The following is a 21,786-nucleotide window of genomic DNA, read 5'->3' as shown; positions in this document are numbered from 1 at the left end:
TTTATTAAGTGTTTTTATAGGAAAGTGACATTTTAGGGGCTTATATTTTAATGCATTTATTTTTTATTAATTCTAATGTATTAACTTCTTTGTTTTTGACTTTTTTTTTTTAATTATACATACTTGAACTTGAACCAGTGATGCTCTGATCACTGGTTTAAGTTCAATACACTGCTCTACAATACTATTTTATTGTAGAGCAGTGTAATCTGTCTGGCATGCTTGCGCATGCTCAGACAGTTTACAGTCAGACCCGGAAGGGGTCTAACTGCCATGGAGACCGGGCAGCTCCGGGGCACATGCCAGTCCTCGGAGCTGCCCAGAAGTGGATCGGATCCCCCGGTAAGCGGCACGGGGGATCCGATCCACAGCGCAAACACCCTTACACGCCGCGGTCATGTTTGACCGCGGCGTGTAAGGGGTTAACACCCGCGATCGGAGCCGGCTCCGATCGCGGGTGTTAGCGCAGGCTGTCAGCTGTACTAGACAGCTGACAGCCGCTGCTTCTGGTACCGGCTCCGTTCGTGAGCCGGTGCCAGAAGCAGAACGTTATAGAACGTCCCCGTGCGCTAAGCATCTAGCCCCAGGGACGTACTATAACGACCTGGTGCGCCTAGGGGTTAATGTCTCAAACTGGGTATGTATTTTATCCAGCCATGGAGGTGGCTTGATGACCTAGACCCTATTTTTCAAACTGGCATGTGTCACTTTATCCGGTAAAAATTAAAATCATCAATTTTGGTGTACGATTTTAAGCTGTTAAGCTAGTTAAAGGCTTAACTTTTCGGAAACTGTTTGTGTTTTTTTGTTTTTTTTCTAATGTCGTTCCAGTAATGATTCTTTTTTTTTTTTTTTATTGTATAGATTGTTACGGACTTATGCAGGGTTTTTTTGTGTATTTTTTTTCTTTTTAACACTTTTTTTTAAAAGCATGGTTGAACCAGGAAGTGTCTTGTCTGTAGTGTGCTGTCTGCCTCCTACCCCTCCCCCTTCTTCTGCAAAGCAAGATAAGCTAAAGGGAATTGTCCGATCAACCAAAATTGTAAACGGCAGGACTGATCGAGAAAGGTGCTAATTATTTCTGTGAAATGCTGTATTTTTTATAACAGTGTATTAGAGAATGTGTTATTTCCGCTTCGTCCCCCATGACGGCCCCACCTGGAGGATGCCCCTTGACCTCTGCAGGGACAGGAAGAAGAGAGGTTAAATGCTCCCCCCCTTGCATCCTCCCGCCAGTGTTCTTCCTGTCCCTGCCGAGGCAGGACAAGAGAGGTGCCCTCTCTCCTCCAGGGGGGGGGGGGACGAAGTAAACTTACGGGTAGTCCTGGCTGGCTAAATCCCGGCGGGCTGGGGCGTTCGGTCGGCCTTGTGTCCTCCCTTTCGCCGCCCTTCCAGTCCGTTCGTCCTGGCCGCCGCTCCGCGATCCGTGTGTGAGCGCGCGGCGGCCGAAAAAACTACAATTCCCGGCGTCCTCGAGGTCCGATGACGACTTCCGGTCGCGACCGGAAGTGGCGGCTCACAGGACCGCATTGCATCCCTGGGAACGGGAGCACGGCGCAGGCAAAGTCTAGAGGGGGATGGGCTCCCCATTAAGGTATTTAAGGTCACCTGGAGCAGGTAGTCACGCTGATCTCAGGTCTAAGATCTGTGTGTGACGCTGCGGTGCTGGTTTCCTGTGCTGTGTATTTCTGAAATTTTCCTGTGCGCTTCCACGGCTTTTATGATGGCTGACGAGGCAGACCCTACCTTCCTGCATCCTCCGGTTTCTGTAAGTGGGATTTTTGTGCAGGTTTGGGTTTTTTACTGTGTGTAAAATAGTGGGTCATTTATTATCCTCCGCTTGCCCTTTCAGGAGAAAGACCAAGGGTCTAAAACGAAAGGCAAGGAGGATAAAGGGGATAAGACGAGCAGGTCTGAAAAACCCGAGAAAAGCCGGCTTAGAAAGTGCAACATGTGTGCCCACTCTATGTCCGACTCATACAAAAAGCCGATTTGCAAGTCTTGCATCGACAATTTTATGAGAGAGGAAAAGACATCCTTCTTAGACGAATTAAAGGGGTTTATCGAGGAGAAAATAAGCTCTTCAGTGGCCGCTGCTACGTCCAGGCCTCCACCGTGTAAGAAACCTAGAGTGGAGCCGGATTCTTCTATATCTGAGGGGGGGGATGATTCTGAAGCTCCCTCATGCTCATACGTAGAAGATGATGATCCTACGGACTCACAAAAAACAGAAGATTCACGTCATCTGTTTCAGTTCGAGGAACTCGATGGTCTCTTAAAAGCAATTAGACAGACCTTGGAAATCGAAGAGATTCTTCCCCCTAGATCTAAGGAGGAGGAACTATTTGGGGGATTGAAGGCAAAACGCCAGAGGGTGTTTCCCCTGAATGACACGTTAAAGGAGCTGGTTTCTGAGGAGTGGCAAGAGCCAGAAAAAAGGGTTATCGTGTCCAAAAACTTTAAAAAGAGACTTGTTTTTGAGCCCGAGGAGTCTAAAGTATGGGACACTTGTCCAAAGATGGATGTGCAAGTTACCAAAATAGTAAAGAAGACTGACCTTCCTTTTGAGGACGCGGCCCAATTAAAGGACCCTATGGACAGGAAGTCTGACTCCCTGTTGAGAAAGGCCTGGGAGACCTCCATGCTCAGTCTGAAAACTAACTTGGCTTCCACCTCAGTCGCAAGGAACTTGCTGTACTGGCTGAATGAGTTGGAATCCCACATCAAGGAAGGGACTCCGAGATCAACAATCTTGGAGAACTTTCCTTTGCTGAAATCTGCAACAGCCTTCCTCGCAGATTCTGCTGCCGAGGGAATTCGTTTCGCTTCAAAGGAGGGAGCACTTACTAACTCTACCCGACGGGCGCTGTGGCTAAAACAGTGGAACGGGGACATCAGATCCAAGGCAAAATTGTGCAGTCTTCCCTTCTCAGGGGAGTTTGTGTTTGGCCCAGAGTTGGATGCTATACTTGAGAGAGCATCAGATAAGAAAAAGGGCTTTCCTGAGAGATCGATACCCAAGAAGCAGCCCTTTCGAGACTTCAAAAAGGATTCCTACAAGGATAAAGGGAAAAGGGGACGCTGGAGCTACCCGAAAGGAGGTAAAGGGAGAGGGTTTCTGTTCTCCACCCCAACAGACCCTAATAGAAACAAAAAACAATGATGCCATAGTAGGGGGAAGGTTGCTAAGATTCAGAGGAGAATGGACAAAGGTCACTTCAAATCCCTGGGTCTTAGATATATTACTGCATGGTTACAACATCGAATTCCTCAGACTTCCCCCTACGAAATATATGCCACCTTCACCTTCCATGTCACTTACATCCCACAGTTTAATATGGCAAGAAGTAACTTCTCTTTTGTCTTCTGGAGTGATTATACCTGTTCCACAGGATCAAGAGAAATCCGGTTTTTACTCTTCTCTTTTTTTGGTAAAGAAACCGAACGGCACAAACCGACTAATCATCAACCTGAGAGGTCTCAACGAGTTTATCGTCTACCGGAAATTCAGGATGGAGTCGGTAAGATCAGCCACACACATTATTCACCAAGATGCATTAATGTGCACTATAGACTTAAAGGATGCATATTATCACATCCCTATACACCATTTCTCACAAAGGTTTTTAAGGTTTTCTGTCTTGTCTCCAGAGGGTGCTACACTACACTTTCAATTCTGTGCACTCCCCTTTGGAATATCATCTGCACCAAGGACCTTTACAAAGGTGATGGCAGAGGTGGTGGCGTCTCTCAGACTACAGGACGTACTGATCGTCCCGTACCTAGACGACCTGCTCATTGTTGGCCAAGACAGGGGGAGCTTACTCTTCTCCAGAGATCTCACCCTAGAAACCTTAAAAAGACTGGGATGGATAGTAAACTACCAGAAGTCAGAACTTTCCCCAGCTACTGTGAGGAAATTCCTGGGTGTAAACCTGAACTCAGTTTACCAAATGTCGTTCCTTCCACAGGACAAGGGAGACCACATCAAGGATCTGATAACAAGGTTCAGGAGAAAATCAGTGATCTCTATCAGAGAAGCTATGAAGATTCTGGGCTCTCTAACAGCCTGCATCTCCTCGGTAGCCTGGTGTCAGGCCCATTCCAGAATACTCCAGGGATGGATCTTAAGATCCTGGAACAGAAAACAGGAGGATCTGGACAGGAAAATCCCAATCCCACCTGCCGTCAAGGAGGACCTGCTATGGTGGTTGGAAGACGGAAATCTGAGGAAAGGGATCTTCTGGTCAAACAGCCCTTACATCCCAATCCAGACAGACGCGAGCCAGAGGGGCTGGGGGGCAGTGATGCCTCAGCAATTTTCCCAGGGTACCTGGACAGAGGAGATTACAAGAAGGTCCTCAAATTTCCGAGAGTTGCAAGCAGTATGGGAAGCACTCAGCGCGAACACTCCTCTTCTTGCCCACCAACACCTCCTAATTCTATCAGACAATACAACTACGGTCTCCTACATAAAAAGACAAGGAGGAACCAGGTCTCCTCTCCTGAGTACCCTAGCTCGGAAAATATTTTTGTGGGCAGAACAACACACTCTGTCAATATCTGCCACTCATCTAAAAGGCACGGAGAATTCAAGGGCGGACTTTCTAAGCAGAAGAAAGATCCTACCAAACGAGTGGAGCCTCAAGGAGGAGATCTTCCAGCGGCTAACATCTTTGTGGGGTTATCCTCTAGTGGACTTGTTCGCAACAAGGGAGAATACCAAATGCCTGCATTATTTTTTTCTGGAAAAAGGGGAGAACAGGGAACGGCTGGACGCCTTCTCTCACTCCTGGGACATTCCACTAGTCTACGCCTTCCCCCCAATTCCCCTGATCGCCAGGGTCCTGAGGAAAATATTTCAGGAAAATACCAGAGCCATCTTCATCTGCCCGAACTGGCCGAAGAAAAGCTGGTACCCACTCTTGAAGAAAATGTCACCAGAGAATCCAGTCATTCTTCCGCTATCAGAGGACCTACTACATCAGGGTCCAATCCATCATCCAAACCCAGGGAAATTACAGCTGTCTGCCTGGATCCTGAATCCAGCTTCTTAAGCTCTCAGGGACTCTCATCTGAAGTCATCAAGACCCTGAAGGCAAGTAGAAAACCAGTCACCTTTGCCATCTATCATAAGATATGGAAGAGGTTCTGTTCCTTCTGTAAGGACAGTCCACCTTCCCAAGCTAACCTTAATATTTTGCAGGTGCTTGAATTTCTTCAAAAGGGTTTGGAGTTGGGTTTGTCTACCAGCACCCTGAAGGTCCAGGTGTCGGCGCTTAGTGCCTTCTTCGACCAGCCTCTCATCGAGCACAGGTGGGTCAAAAGATTTATTAAAGCTGCCTCTAGGTTAAAGCCTCAGACTGTTAAAAAATCATCAGCATGGGACTTAACTCTAGTTTTGAATGCCTTAATGAAGGAACCATTTGAACCTATTGATTCCTCCAGTGTTAAAAACCTGACACTTAAGACAGTTTTCCTGATAGCCATCACTTCTGCTAGAAGGTTAGGTGAACTTCAGGCTATATCGATTAGGGAACCCTACATGAAAATTCTAGATGATAGAATTGTGTTGATGTTGGATCCAAATTTTGTTCCCAAGGTGGTTTCCGACTTTCATAGGAATCAGGAGATTATCCTACCCTCCTTCTGTGAGAACCCTTCTTCGGCAAGAGAACGCGAATGGAGTTCTTTGGATGTAAGACGTTCTGTCCTAAAATACCTACAAATTACAGAGGCCTGGCGTATTGACTCTAACCTTTTCATCCAATTTCAGGGGAAAAATAAGGGGAGGAAGGCGTCGAAGGCGACTATTGCAAGATGGCTGAGACTGGCAATTGCCTCATGTTACGACCTACAGAAAAGCCCGATACCAGCAGGAATCCGAGCTCACTCGACCAGGGCTATGTCCACATCTTGGGCGGAAAGAAGAGGAGCGTCACTAGATCAGATTTGCAGAGCTGCAACGTGGTCTTCATCCACTACATTCTCCAAGCATTATAGGCTGGACTTGCACTTGTCAAAAGACCTATCTTTTGGACGCAAGGTGTTACAGGCTGTAATCCCTCCCTAAAAAAGCTTACTAATTTTGTAAGTCTCCAGGTGGGGCCGTCATGGGGGACGAAGCGGAAATTGTGAATTAGATTACTCACCGGTAATTTTATTTCCGTTAGTCCACCATGACGGCCTATATATTTTCCCTCCCAGCTGGATTTCTTCCTTTCTTTGTATTATTATTTCCAGATAATTTTCCTTTGTATGTGGAGCAAACATACTAAATAAATCTGGTTGTATCTTCCTCAGCATGGTTATTTTGTAATCACTGGCGGGAGGATGCAAGGGGGGGAGCATTTAACCTCTCTTCTTCCTGTCCCTGCAGAGGTCAAGGGGCATCCTCCAGGTGGGGCCGTCATGGTGGACTAACGGAAATAGAATTACCGGTGAGTAATCTAATTCACAATTTTGTTATCCTGGGTATATTTAAGGATCTTGTCTTCGAAGGAACACCCCTTTAATAATCCTGCTGTGCTGATTTTGTGTCCAGTTTTTTTTTCACAGGGTGTTAACATTATGGGGCAGATTTACTTATCCGGCCCATTCGCAATCCAGCGGCGCGTTCTCTGCGCTGGATTCGGGTCCGGCCGGGATTTATTAAGGTAGTTCCTCCGACGTCCACCAGGTGGCGCTGCTGCGCTGAAGAGCATCGGAACGCACTGGACAACACCGAGCCGGGCTGAGTGAAGGTAAGTGCAATTTTCGCGACACTTTTTTTTTTTTTTTTTTTTTTTTTAATGTGGCGGTTTTTCCGAATCCGTCGGGTTTTCATTTGGCCGTGCTCCCCCGATTTCCGTCGCGTGCATGCCGATGCGCCACAATCAGATCGCGTGCGCCAAAATCCCGGGGCGATTCAGGGAAAATCGGAAATATTCGGGTAACACGTCGGGGAAAACGCGTCGGGAATTCCTTCTATGAGGACTATCTCAAAATTTTATTATCATCATTGGCACTTACATGTAGCTGTTGTTTGCGGCACGTCAAACTGCATACATCCTGGGAAAGACATGGGGCAGATTTATCAAACTGTCTAAAAGTCAGAATATTTCTAGTTGCCCATGGCAACCAATCACAGCTCCCCTTTAAAATATTCATGAGCATTGGTAAAATGAAAGTCTTTCAGACCGCTTGATAAATCTGCCCCACATCATGTGGAATTGGCCTTAGCTGAATGTGGTTCATTTGTAATCTTTTGGTATTACGGACCCCTATCTGCAGTCTAGCCCAGTGTTAATAAACTGGCCCTTCTCAGCACTATGGCCTTTAACGCTGGTGTATTACTTGAGAACGGCGGAGACAATTCAGCCAAAATGTTGCATATGGGGTAAAAAAAAAATCATATTTGCCTAATTTTGGCATGGCCTCTTGGAATACACTTTCCAATTGGTATACCACCTACATCCAATCTTCAACTATGCTGCTTTTTATATATATAATATACACTCATCGGCCATTTTATTAGGTACACCATGCTAGTAACGGGTTGGACCCCCTTTTGCCTTCAGAACTTCCTCAATTCTTTGTGGCACAAGGTGCTGGAAGCATTCCTCAGAGATTTTGGTCCATATTGACATGATGGCATCACACAGTTGCCGCAGATTTGTCGGCTGCACATCCATGATGTGAATCTCCCGTTCCACCACATCCCAAAGATGCTCTATTGGATTGAGATCTGGTGACTGTGGAGGCCATTTAAGTACAGTGAACTCATTGTCATGTTCAAGAAACCAGTCTGAGATGATTCCAGCTTTATGACATGGTGCATTATCCTGCTGAAAGTAGCCATCAGATGTTGGGTACATTGTGGTCATAAAGGGATGGACATGGTCAGCAAGAATACTAAGGTAGGCTGTGGCATTGCAACGATGCTCAATTGGCACCAAGGGGCCCAAAGAGTGCCAAGAAAATATTCCCTACACCATGACACCACCACCACCAGCCTGAACCGTTGATACAAGGCAGGATGGATCCATGCTTTCTTGTTGTTGACGCCAAATTCTGACCCTACCATCCGAATGTTGCAGCAGAAATCGAGACTCATCAGACCAGGCAACATTTTTCCAATCTTCTACTGTCCAATTTCGATGAGCTTGTGCAAATTGTAGCCTCAGTTTCCTGCTCTTAGCTGAAAGGAGTGGCACCCGGTGTGGTCTTCTGCTGCTGTAGCCCATCTGCCTCAAAGTTCGACGTACTGTGCGTTCAGAGATGCTCTTCTGCCTACCTTGGTTGTAACGGGTGGAGATTTGAGTCACTGTTGCCTTTCTATCAGCTCGAACCAGTCTGCCCATTCTCCTCTGACCTCTGGCATCAACAAGGCATTTCCGCCCACAGAACTTCCGCTCCCTGGATGTTTTTTCTTTTTCGGACCATTCTCTGTAAACCCTAGAGATGGTTGTGCGTGAAAATCCCAGTAGATCAGCAGTTTCTGAAATACTCAGACCATCCCTTCTGGCACCAACAATCATGTCAGGTTCAAAGGCACTCAAATCACCTTTCTTCCCCATACTGATGCTCGGTTTGAACTGCAGGAGATTGTCTTGACCATGTCTACATGCCTAAATGCACTGAGTTGCCGACCATTTGATTGGCTGATTACAAATTAAGTGTTAACGAGCAGTTGGACAGGTGTACCTAATAAAGTGGCCGGTGAGTGTATATGTGTATGTGCATATAGCTATACACACATAGATATTTAGTTTTTTTGGGTGGAGGGTCACTTTAAAGGAAACCTGTCATCAGGTCTTTGTCACTCATTTCTGTCACCTACCTGCTGGATTCCGTCCCAGCCTTTAGCTAGTTCATTCATACATTAATCATTATAAAATTTTCTTTTCTATATTATGTAAATGAGGATGGTCACATGGTCAGAGACAGTGATGTCACATCTGTAACCCCTCCCCTCTCCTCCCCCTGCTCAGGTCTATGTGTAATTGCTAGTGTCTGTTCTTTATCTGCTGACATGTTCTCTCCTCCTATACACATGTGTGAGACACAGATATCAGCTACCCAAGTATCTGACATGTTCTGCTATAACATGGCTTCCTGGAGCTGTTGTACCTTTCACATACACACACAGGCTGCAGCCATTACACGATTATACAGGCTGTCAGTCAAGCACTGAGGGGTGTGGCTGTGCCTTCCACTCATGAATAGGCTGGACAGCTTGAATATGCTAATATTTATTTTTCTGTCTAATTCAGCTGCTCAAAGGATGGAATACAGTTCCAAGAATACTGATTTCTAGAATTTTTTGTTTTATCAGTTTACCCAAGTTAGCTTTACTAAAATGGAACAAAAAAATCTAAAGGAAAAAATGGCAGAATAAAATTTCACTGTAATACAAGTATTGCTCATATCATGTCATATAGCCAATGCTGAATCTATTAAACTGTGTCTTGTTTGTTTTCTTCTAGATAACATGTCTTCCAGTAAAGTAGTTACAGCCAGCATAGAGCTCCACTCAAATATTCTGAAACTTGCCGATGGAGAAGTAATCTTATTTGAGAATAAACCAAATGATCCTCTCACAGAAGAAGTAGTCTTTGCCCAGGCTGTTACTTTGCTCATGTGTGCCTCCTACAGGAACCAGTTAGTCAATACATATGTACGACCTGCCTTGGTAGTGCTAGCCTGTAAGATGGCATTAAGCTCATCAAGAGGTAAGGGCTACTACATTTTCACCCTGATAATAATTTTCCTGAAAAGATTATCTTCATTCATCACGAAACGCATTAGGCATAGTTGGATTGGCAATATAAAAAAGAACAAAGAGTATCATAGTAGATTTGCAGATGATTAGCATCTTTAAAAAACCCTTTAAACAAGTTTAATGACCAGTCTTTACCAGGGCCGGATTAAGGGTGCAAACTGGTGGGGGCCCTCCCCACAATTATTTTCATTAAAGTAAATGTTGCTAGAAATAGCGGTCCCTGTAATACATTTGTATATACATTTCCCCAGTTATATATATATACAGACACTATAATAAATATATCCAGTCCCCTATAATAACTATACACTGCCCTCAATAATAAGTATATCCAGTCCCCTATAATAACTATATACTGCCCACAATAATAAGTACACACTGCCCACTGTGATAAATATATACAGCCCCCTATTATAACTATTCCAGCCCATCTATTATAACAATATACTACCCTCCTATAACTTTATACAGTACTTCTATAACAATATACAGCCCTCCTATTATAACTATATCCAACCCCCCTTTAATGGCTATATACAGCGATGTGTATATATACACCCCTCCTATAATAACTAAATACAGCCCTAGGTAAAATAACAAAATTGTAATCACCTTCCTCCTTCCCATGATGCACACCGACCTTCTTCTCTTCCCTTACAGTGTCAGGATACTGGCACAGGCGGCACAGTGTGTGACATAATCTTGTCGTAGCCCAATTGTCTATAGCAGAGTAAGGAACCCATTGTTCCCTTGCTCTTCTATAGACTAAAGTTTACTAGATACTGCAAAGTTCTCCGAACTGGCTGTTAAAGCAGCAGCTGGTTCAGAGATACGGGAGGCCATGTGACCGCCTGAGTCTCCCACTATTTTTATGCTGGTTTCATCTAGGGATAAATGTGCATGTAGGATACATGTGAATTTTTGCACAGATTGTGCTGCGGAAAATTAGCAGATAATACAGTAGCATTAAAGTGAATCTGATTTGGAAAAGGTCATTTAGGCAATGCATTTTTTTTTCTATGCGGAAATTATGTGATGCAACGAATAAATCAAAGGAACATAAGACGAACCAGACATACATACCGATCCCAGCTTGATCTTCTTTAATGTTAACACTCTGGGATTGCCTAGAAAAAAGGATTAAAAATAATTACCAGCCAGTAGCGTGGGTACAAGATGTTGGAATTTCCTTCCTTCCTTCCTTCTTTTTTTTTTTTTTTTTTTTTTTTTTTTTTTTCTTTTTTTAAATTCTAAATGGTTGGTTTTCCTTAAATGATCATGTCTATTTTCTGCCTTGGGTTTCTGTTTTTTTTTTTTCACATTTTCTATATGCTTGTTAAAAATTTATGCTTGAAATTAAACAAAAAGTAAAATACAGGCAGTCCCCAGGTTACGTACAAGATAAGTTCCTAAGTTGAATTTGTATGTATGTCGTAACTGTATATTTTATAATTGTAGCTTCATTACATACACTTTAAAGCTGAATATTAAAGCCTGGGACTAAAAATAAGCACCCAGAGAGCTTCACCAGAGGTCCGTCTGTAAGTTGGGTGTCCTTAAGTCGGGACCTCTTGTAATGCATGTGGGAAAAAGCAAGTAAATCTGCATCAAAAAGCCTTTACACAAATCCAAATTAAAAAAACATATTTATGCATACTTGACGTGGATTGTAAAATCCATGTAAATACTCAACATGTGAAGATAGCCTTACGGTGCTTGCACCTCTATTTTTTCCACAACTATTATGTAATGTATCGGGCCATCCCTTTAGGCCATATGCACAAAATCCACATATAAATTTGCATCAAATATGTGGTTTTTATGCGGATATGTGTTGTGTAGGGTATGCTGCTGAAAACTCCTCCTTTCAGAGGGGAGGAGCTAAACACAAGGATGTATCCCTCTGTAAGAGCACACAGTGGGATACATTCTACATTCTTGTAAGTATGGAATCCGCCAGACGTATCCTGACAACAAAGTGAGATGTGAATGCAGCCTTGCAGCGTTGTATTTGGTACAAAAAACAGTATACGCAGGTAAACATGACAAACATTTGCAGCAACAGGAACCTTGAGCTTATACTGTTGTTAATTATAAAATGCTATTAATACAATAGAACAAGAAGTAACTTGGAGATACATACAGATGATGTAACCTTTTCTTCTGTTGGTGATTTGTTTATATTTTTGTTAACTATTAAAGGTGATGTTTCCAGGACATTTTGTTTCCTGAGGAACCTGTTCTCCAAAGAGTTCATTTTCTTTCCGGGGTTTGAAGAAAAGGTAAAAGTCTCTTATTTATGGTTATAATTTTAAGGAGCCTGAACTATCTGCAATTCCCTACGAATAAACAGCTTACTATACTTCTCATTATGAATCCCTGGCTATACTAGTGCTGGGTTCTGCATACTTACATTAGCATTGTATACATTGCTCTCCTTTCACTCCCACCTTTTCCTCTACCCCATTGCTGTACTTACTTTCTTTAAAAACGCATATTTCAGATGATATGGACCAGACAAAGTGCTTATTCCAACCGCGAAACGTGTTGTTCAACTACTTTTTAATGTTTTTTACCATTTTAATTTACCTTATATACCCGAGTATAAGCCTAGTTTTTCAGCACAAAAAATGTGCTGAAAAACCCAAACTCGGCTTATACTCGAGTCAAAATAAATATATCTAAACTCACCTTTCTGGCGACCCCTGTATATCTTCTGTGCGATCTGTCTGGCAGGGTCTGGCAGGCTATATACACTGGGGCAGGGTCTGGCAGGCTATATACACTGGGGCAGGGTCTGGCAGGCTATATACACTGGGGCAGGGTCTGGCAGGCTATATACACTGGGGCAGGGGCTGGCAGGCTATATACACTGGGGCAGGGGCTGGCAGGCTATATACACTGGGGCAGGGGCTGGCAGGCTATATACACTGGGGCAGGGGCTGGCAGGCTATATACACTGGGGCAGGGGCTGGCAGGCTATATACACTGGGGAAGCTGTGACCAATGCATTTCCCACCCTCGGCTTATACTTGAGTCAATAGGTTTTCCCAGTATTTTGTGGTAAAATTAGGGGCCTCGGCTTATACTCGGGTCGGCTTATACTCGAGTATATACGGTACCATAAATACTTGAATATAATTTTTTTTCAGCACAAAAAAATGTGCTGAAAATCCAACCTCTGCTTATACTCGAGTAAAAAAATATATTAAAACTCACTTTTCCGGCTTCCCCTGCTGCTGGCTATATACTGGGGGATATAGGCTGGCAGGCTTATACTTGAGTATATATGGTAATTTGTAAAAATGTAATTGGTTTCTACACCCAAAACCACGATATTCCAGTGCCGTTTCAGCATTCCTAAGAAATGCCCTGAATGGGATATCGATATTTCGGCACATTGGGAGAGATGCATCAATTTGTCGGAGTAGGACTAGACTATTCTCCTCTGCGACAGATTAAACCTTGTGTCTGATTCTGGTGCAGTATTAAATTGGTGAGCTGTACTTTGCAACTCCTATTTTGCTCCTAGTTTGCTGAGCCACAATATTAACAATTTTCTGGCGCACAGGCTATTTTCTGTCTGGTCACGCCCCCTAGTTACCAAGGACACACTCCTTTTTGCCCAAGTCAGAAAACCGCCTAAAAATTGTCTAAAACCCTTCAATAAATGTGGCACACAGCATTTCAGGTGCAAATGACCAGCTTTCTGGCGTAGATAGATACATATCCCCCAGAATACTTCCAGTTGATGCACACAATTTGCATTTATTTAATGCTATTTTTCTTTTAAGGATTTTGAAGAAGGAAGTTTCTTGTTGTCAAAATGTGATATAGTTCATCTGACGCCAAATGAAATTGTCATTACAAAGAATGGAGAGAGCACAGCCATGTTCCTGTTTAAAATGTTTCAACCTTTCTTAGAAGGTTACCAGGTATGTTGAATTTATTACTCATTGTTTGTTTTTTTTATTGTTACAATATATCAGATATAAGATAGCATGATGTTGTTTTTTAAATGGCTCAATTAGTGGCCAATATTTAGGAGGTTGTTATTTTAAAGGAAATTTACCATAAAAATTGACCAGGGATATTAATAATAATAATCTTTATTTATATAGCACCTTCAAATTCCGTAGTGCTTTTCAAATCGTCATCTTATATTTCTTACATGTGGCCTCCTTCCTTATAAACTGTCCAGTCTATCAACTGTTAAAATTATGCTTATGAGCCTGAAGAGTTCATGGGGTTGTTACTAGAGCCCCTTCCTGCTGCAGATTCAAGGACCACTCCCTACTGTGTGCTGAAATCTTTCTCTGGGAGAGGGTGTTGAGGGGGAAAGGGGGAGTTGCAGACAGTGTAACAGCCTGTGCAGCTGCAGCACAGAGAAACTCTGGTAACACCCCCAGGAGTCTCCAGGCTTATTAGCAGCTTTTTAGAAGGAAGGAGGCCATGGATAACAAATATAAGAACATTACCACAGTCAATTTGGATAACTTTTTCATATTACACTTACACACGCTCTCATTATCTGAAAATGAAGGCCACCGCTGACGAAAATGTAGCATTTTCTTATATAAATGATTGTGTGTGGCTAACAGTCTCATTCCAGTAGAGTAAATGACACAATTTTTTGCCCAGCTTATTTCATCCGTAGCAGTGAAAAGGAAGATTCTTTATCAATACCCAGTGATAAGACTTCAAGCAATGGTAAAATGTTTACTGCATAGTAATTATGTTTATACATGTTTTACAGCTAGCCTTTATGCACTTGGCCAAGGTGGTGATAGATCACTTTACTGAAAAGCAGTACATATCGGGCTTGAGAAATTTTGTTACTCAAAGAATCCTGACAGGTGCGTACTTTCATGTAATTTCTGTTTTCACCATTGTAGACTGGTGTGCAACTTTTTATTTTTTTAAACCCTGTTTCAAAAGTCATATGGCACACCTATAATGCACTGCAATATAGCCAGCTCCATCTGGATGTAATATGGAGATGACCTCTGCCAAGGCCACACATCTCTTCCCCACCACCAGGACATGCTTTGGGAGGTATTGATGCTACTTTGACTTTGAAGAACACTGTAACACTGACTGTGGCCATTGCGGCAGGAATCTGGCTTTTGGAAAGCCAATGTCAAAATATTCTGCCGTTTTTTCCAATGCAGAGTTTAACTGACGTACACCAAATTACAGGCAGCACTCCGCCCCCACCCTTCCCCAATGCAGCTTAGTATACAGGGTAATCCTCTGTGTGAATTAGCACTTAAAGGACTGTAAGCCAAGAGGAAAGCTTTGGTATAATAATACCAATAACTGTTATTTTTTACAGGAGCCACCAAATGTTACGAGGCCTTATCTTCTGATATCCAAAAAAATACACTAGCATCTTTCGTACAGCTTGGGATTTTGGAAGTTAGTAAATTGTGAGTATCTATCCTTGTTCCCATTTTTGATTTCACATTTTCAACACCACAAGGGTTGTGAAGTGCAGGGCATTTGTATACTCTGGTCTGTTCCTGATGATTAGAAAGTGTTATACAATGTGATTGGCAAACACATGCATCCTGCATGGTTTCTACATTGAATAGACATGGGGAAGTTTGTAAATTTCACAGAATACCTACCCCACTGATCATTGCTATTTCAGTATCCAATATTCTACTATTATCTGTGGATGCAACATTAAGTGGACAGGACTATTTCACTCGGAATGAGCCGTTAGGTATTTCCATACTGGAAGTTATGATGTCCCAAATATGAAATTAGTTAGACTATTTGAGCATACCAAACCCAAACCATGACCATGTCTCCTAGGTCTTTCCACGATGGGCCTCAAGCACAAGTAAATGGCCTCATAAACTCCATGGTTTTAACTGTACCCCCTAAATATTCATACATGACTGAGAGTTGTTGGTTGGGTAGATAAACACGCCAGGATTGTGGTTTTGGAAGCTCCTTATGCAAAAAGATTCAATTTAAAATGATTCTACCATGGTTCCAAACTTCAGAACGCCCCCATAAGCTTCATGATGGACTTTGGGACTGCTAGAACCACACAAAACGTTTGCAGCCTTAATTTTGGTTTTCCACAATACCCCGTCCTTAATACTCCCTCTGATAGTTTTACTCTGTTTATTAATGTGTACATGGGGCTATTGTTTGCATATTAAAACAAAAAAGGAACAAATTAAAAGAATTTATAAAACTGACTAGGATACATTGTAGTCAACTATGACCTTTCCAACTTCCTGGCACTATACCTGCTCAAGACGAATCACATTACACCAAACTGAGTCCAGCTGGTACCATGCAGTGCTCTTAAAGGGGTTATGCCACGAAACAAATTACTCCAAAAAGCTGTCAGAGGTTAAAATATTTTAAAATTCTATTGGTAATGATAACCTGGAATTAAAGATACCTTTCTATTTGTTATTATGATGCTCGTTCAGCCTCTGTTTTGCTCCACACAAAAGCAGATGTGGGAGGGGCCTAGCCATGCACATGCACAGCACTGACTGCGGCAGTTATTCCACAACTCATTGGCCTCGCCTCAGTGATACAGAGTGCTCAGCCTTCAGAGTCTCCTTCCACCTGCTGTGCTCAAATAGTCCCTGCACATACTGAACCCTAGCATAACAGGAATCTGCTATAGATGCTTTAGGGCTACCAAAGCCCTGACACGGCTTCATTTTCCTTTTAATCCTTGTCACTATATACTTGAATAAGAAAATAAATTTTATATATATGCACGCACACCTATATATTCAATAACATATTCTGAAACTTGTGTGTATATACCATATATACTCGAGTATAAGGCGACCCAAGTATAAGCCTAGGGTGGGAAATGCATTGGTCACAGCAGCCGGCGCCTGCCCGCCAGCACCTAGCCAATGCCTGCACCCCTGTATAGTCCTGTTGCATACATCATGACATCAGCCACTTGCTGACAACATAGTGTGTGCCGATGGTGATGACATGTGATAGATAATAGGACTTGGATATATAAATAGGTGAGATAAGTCAGGGACAGGGGCCCCTTTGCAGGACAGCAGTGTAGCATGGAGGGACAGTGAATGGAATGGAGAGTACAGAAGGAGGACTGCAGGACATGTTGGACCTTAGGAGATGTCACAGCTCAGCCTGTTACTTGTGTTATCTCTGCAGCCTCCTGTGTGAGCTGACTAATGGTGGAGGGAGGAAAGGTCTGCTATGACTCATGTTAGGGGAGGACTCCTCTGTGCAGCAGATAGTCATGTCTGGCTGCAGTTAGGATCCAGTCACACGCGGTATGCCCGCCGTGCGTGCATACCGCCAGGTGCTGGAGAGGAGGAGGAGGTGACCCCTCCTCCCTCCATAGGAAATAACGGTGCATGGCCGCACACCAGGCGTGTTCTATCTTTTCCTGGTGTGCGGTGCAGAAGATGGAGCGTGTTCTATCTTTTCCTGGTGTGCGGTGCAGAACGGTGCCACACATGTGCGGCACCATACTGCCGCCATTGCCGTCTATGGGGACGCATGTACTTCCCCGCAGACGGCAGTGTGAATGAACCCTTACCTTATATCTGCTACTGTAAGCACCTGTGAAGTTGGTAAGCAGTGGACATCACAGCACTATGCCAGCCCCTCCTCCTCTCTCACCTCCTATTGGCTGCAGTGTGTCAGCTGATCTCTCAGTGAGGGGCTGTGAGCCGGTGGAGTGATCTGTAGTGCAGTGCAGCTGACTGACTCCTTGTGGGCAGACTCGGCCAGATCAGCTGTAACACAGGACGGGACACAGCTACCACCAGGGGGCACCAGCAACCAGAACAAAAGGAGTTATCTCGGTAAGGCTACATATTTTTTTAATAAGAGTAAATGCTGAAAGTACTTTTAACTATGTGTTGGGCTCAATTACAGTGCTATAGTGACACAACCCCTTTAAGAGCACCTGTACTGAAGATGACCTGATTTTACCCCCAACAATCTCTTCAATAATTGTATTTCACATTTGATACTTTTTACTAACATATACAATATACAAATGGTCCTTCTGTATCTCATTCAAAGAGACCTATGGGTTTATAAACTCATTCCTGTGTTCATCTGTTATTTCTTAGGGGTGAAGCTACCAACTATATGGTGAAAAAGAAAGCTATGGCAGACATGGAAACAAAACTTGGTGAGAGACATAACACTACATTTTTGTGTTTTTAACACTAAACTGTATACATTTTATTTATTTTCTGGCTATACTTGATCATTTATACTATTGCTTTCAGTATCTATATAGGCTGTTTTAAGTTCCAAAACACAGCAGAGAACAAAAATTATGTATGGAATTGGAGACGTACAGGGGAAAGGCAGTGGTCTAATGCAAATATGCCATATTCCTCCTCCACACTTGTGGTCTCCTGCTGTAATTTTTAAAAGCACCAACCTCACAACTTTAGGGCTCATTTACTAAGGGTCGCGTTGCTCACTTGTGTGGGACTTTGCACCTTTTTTGGGGATTGCTCGGCTTGGACAGGTATTTAACAGGTGTCTGCTCTGGGATTGTGTGACATGCAATTGTTTTTTGGCGCAGCTGCGCTGGCTTCCATGCGACACAAATTGGGGGGCAGGGCGTCGGACGATCCGACTGATTCGGACTGAGTGCGGGATTTAACTTTCAAATAGTTTTGCAAGTCCATGCACTTACATGCACCACAAAATAGAAGGTGAACTCAGGCGGACCTGAGTGGGGACACATGCAAGATATTGTGCGCACAATGTTAGTGAATCGCGGCACAATGCACTTTCAGTGAACGACAGGGGGAATGTAAGTAAATGTGCCCCATTGTCTTTAACCCCTTACCGACATGTGACGTAATAGTACGTCACATGTCGGGTCCCGGTACATGGAGAGGGCTCGCGGGCCGAGCCCTCTCCATAGCCGGTAAGTCTTTGCTGCATATTGCAGCAAAGGCTTACCGGTAACACCCGCGATCGGCGCCGGCACCGATCGCGGGTGTTTTACCGCTGATCGCCGCCGGCAAAGGTGCCGGCAGCTTCAAAAAGACGGCGGCGCGCATGCGCCACCATCTTTCCGTAGATCGTCGCTCCCCGTGACGTCATCGGGAGCGGCGATCAGTCGCCATGGTAACTTCGGGTCTCACGAAGACCCGAAGCTACTTCGGGTTAACCCATTCATTACCATGTGCTGTCAGCACATGGTAATGTATGAGTAGTAAAATCCCCATATACTGCCATACTGTAGTATGGCAGTATATGATAGGATCGATCAGAAAACCTAGGGTTAAAGTACCCTAGGGAGTCTGAAAATAGTAAAAATAAAAATAAAAAAAAAGTTAAAAATAAAAAAATTATAATAAAAAAACCCCTAAAAATTCAAATCCCCCCCTTTCCCTAGAATTGATATAAATATAAATAAACAGTAAAAATCATAAACACATTAGGTATTGCCGCGTCCGAAAATGCCCGATCTATCAAAATATGGTAACGGTTTTTCACTGCGTTTAACCCCGTAACGGAAAATCGCGCCCAAAGTCGAAAATGGCACTTTTTTGCCATTTAAAAATGTTTTTTAAATTCTATAAAAAGTGATCAAAAGGTCGTACAGTCCTAAAAATGATAACATTGTAAACATCATCAAAATCCACAAAAAACGACACCACCCACAGCTCCATACACCAAAGTATGAAAAAGTTATTAGCCCCAGAAGATGGCAAAATTCCCCAAAAAAATTTTGTACAGGAGATTTTAATTTTTTTAAATGTATGAAAACATTATAAAACCTATACAAATTTGGTATCCCCGTAATCGTACCGACCCAAAGAATAAAGTAGACATGTCATTTGGGGTGCACAGTGAAATCCGTAAAATCCAAGCCCACAAGAATACGGCACAAATGCGTTTTTTTTACCAATTTCACTACATGAAATATTAAATACCACCATTTTGAAGTGTAATTTGTTACGCAGAAAATAAGCCATCACACAGCTCTGTACATGGAAAAATAAGTTACAGATTTTTGAATGTGGGGAGTGAAAAATGAAAACGCAAAATCGAAAAAGGGCTGCGGCGGGAAGGGGTTAAAAGCTTGGGAGGGAGATGACCCATCCCCCAGGAGACAGAAACCAGATAAGATGAATTGCTGAATTTAATGTGTATATAGTTTTGATTACCAGCCATTTCTAGACCTCCCACAGCATAATTTTTGTTGGCTTTTGGTTTAAAGGGAGCTCTTCAGCCACAAACCGCATTGTAAAGGGCAGTTTAAACCTTTTTCAGACATATCTTTACTTATTCCTAGAGATTTTCCATTTAGTGGAAATTCCTTGGTTATATTTATGCACATGAGCTTCAAATGAGTGAAGCATAGGAATTTTCTTTAAAATGATGGATCACTGGGATACAGGAATCTTTATTGTATTTTCATGTTAAATCCCTCTTAAAGGGGTTCCACAGAGACAAGTTAGCTTCTATCCTCCGGATCAGGATCCTGCATATCCAAGAAGGTCTTAGTGATTGGACCCCCATGGATCATGAGAACGGGGATCTGTTGTATACCTGGTGAATGAAGCAGCTGGCACATAGACGACTGGCTGCTCTGTTCAGTGGAGGTACGACTGAGCCCTGTTCTTGTGATCGGTAAGGGTCCCATCACTGAGACCCCTACTGCATGCCGTGGACATGGGCCAACTAGTTGTCACGGGACAACCCCTTTAAGTCCTCTTAACCACGTATTTTGTACTGTAGTTCTTTATCAAGCAACTGACATATAATGATTGTATCCCTGTGGATTCATTCATTATATGTCAGCCTGCTTGGAAAACATTTTTACATTTCAATTACCTGATTTTTTTTTTTTTTTTAAACTCTTTTATTGAATAATCAAAACAAGTCGTCATACGTAGACAATTTTCTCAGTACAGTATCATCGTCATTGGAGACACCGAGTTGGTGTGTAATAGTACAAGAGTGCACTGAAATGTGCATATTCAATAAAAACAACCATACAAAATAAAGAACAATAAAATACAAGTATTGGCATACATTCACCTGTCAAATTGTACATAGAACATTTGATATCGTGGGTAGTCGGAACGAAGAATCAGCCGGCGAACAATATCAAGCGAGGAGGACATAGCAGAGGCAGAATACATAGTGAGGGGCGAATCGCACCATTTCCCCCATACCTTAGTGAATTTCTCAGGGCGTTTCCTATGCAGGAACACTATCTTCTCATATGGAATTATGCCGTTAACTAGGGTTTTCCACCGAGAGCATCTGGGTGGGTGAGGATCCATCCAACGGAGTGCCACTGCCTTTCGGGCTATAAACAATGTCTCCCGGAGGAAGATTCTAGTGTGATGAGGCCATTGCTTCTCGTCCAGGAGCCCAAATAAGCATATAGACGGGGAGAGGTCTATCGGGGTCTCGACTATGTCCGCTAAGGTGTCAATTACCTCCTTCCAAAAGGTCTGCAGAAATGGGCATGCCCAAATCATATGCCAGAAGGTGGCAGGTGTGTGATTACACCGGTGGCAACTAGGAGCGGGAATACGGTCCATCTTGTGCAACCGTATCGAAGTGAGGTAGCATTGGTGAATTATATAGCGTTGAATAAGTTTATTATTAATGGAATAAAGCGGTGCGACTCAAGTAAATCCGCGAAGTCCTCCTCGCTTAAGGTGGGAATCAGCGACCTTAAGGCAATCTGTGAGTGCCTTACTGATTGGCGTCGGCTTTAGCTTGGATAAGGTATGAGTAAATTGTGGATACCAATCCTGCTGGTCCCTGGGATCTTACTACTCCTATCAAAGGGCAGGAGGAGAAAATGTGGTGGGAGGCTGCCGGAAATTGGGTCTGAAAGGCATGTCTAAGCTGGAAATATCGGTATAGGTCATGTTTGTGTAGTTGGTATTTAGTGGAAAATTGTTCAAATGACATAAAAACATTATCCTGCATGACATCAGATATCGTATGTACCCCACAAGAGCACCAGAATACCGAACCTATCTCTTGAGAGAAAT

At 43.2% G+C, this 21,786-nt stretch overlaps 2 protein-coding genes across 3 annotated transcripts in view; both read left to right on the top strand.

The window, feature by feature from the left end:
• The window catches only part of LOC140121442 (dihydroxyacetone phosphate acyltransferase-like), a 45,987-nt gene that overhangs the window by 21,188 nt on the left and 3,013 nt on the right, over positions 1-21,786 (top strand). Inside the window, exons 10-15 of the mRNA XM_072141026.1 lie at positions 9,468-9,713; positions 11,966-12,045; positions 13,558-13,698; positions 14,520-14,619; positions 15,099-15,192; positions 17,869-17,930. Coding sequence (XP_071997127.1) covers positions 9,468-9,713; positions 11,966-12,045; positions 13,558-13,698; positions 14,520-14,619; positions 15,099-15,192; positions 17,869-17,930 — 723 coding nt within the window. The remainder of the gene's footprint in view (positions 1-9,467; positions 9,714-11,965; positions 12,046-13,557; positions 13,699-14,519; positions 14,620-15,098; positions 15,193-17,868; positions 17,931-21,786) is intronic.
• LOC140121440 (uncharacterized) lies at positions 3,203-6,670 on the top strand. 2 transcript variants are annotated; one of them, XM_072141022.1, is made up of 3 exons: positions 3,203-5,316; positions 5,603-5,698; positions 5,777-5,980. In XM_072141022.1, the coding sequence occupies exons 1-3, from the start codon at positions 3,203-3,205 to the stop codon at positions 5,826-5,828; spliced, it is 2,262 nt and encodes a 753-aa protein (XP_071997123.1). In that variant the 3' UTR covers positions 5,829-5,980. The 2 variants fall into 2 exon arrangements, with proteins under 2 accessions (XP_071997123.1, XP_071997122.1); XM_072141021.1 differs by having other exon boundaries at positions 3,203-5,698; positions 5,777-6,670.

Source organism: Engystomops pustulosus, chromosome 3 (assembly GCF_040894005.1).
Source record: "Engystomops pustulosus chromosome 3, aEngPut4.maternal, whole genome shotgun sequence".
Lineage (NCBI taxonomy): Eukaryota > Metazoa > Chordata > Amphibia > Anura > Leptodactylidae > Engystomops > Engystomops pustulosus.
The sequence above is the reverse complement of the archived record's forward strand: the minus strand, read 5'-3'. Positions and strand labels throughout refer to the sequence as shown.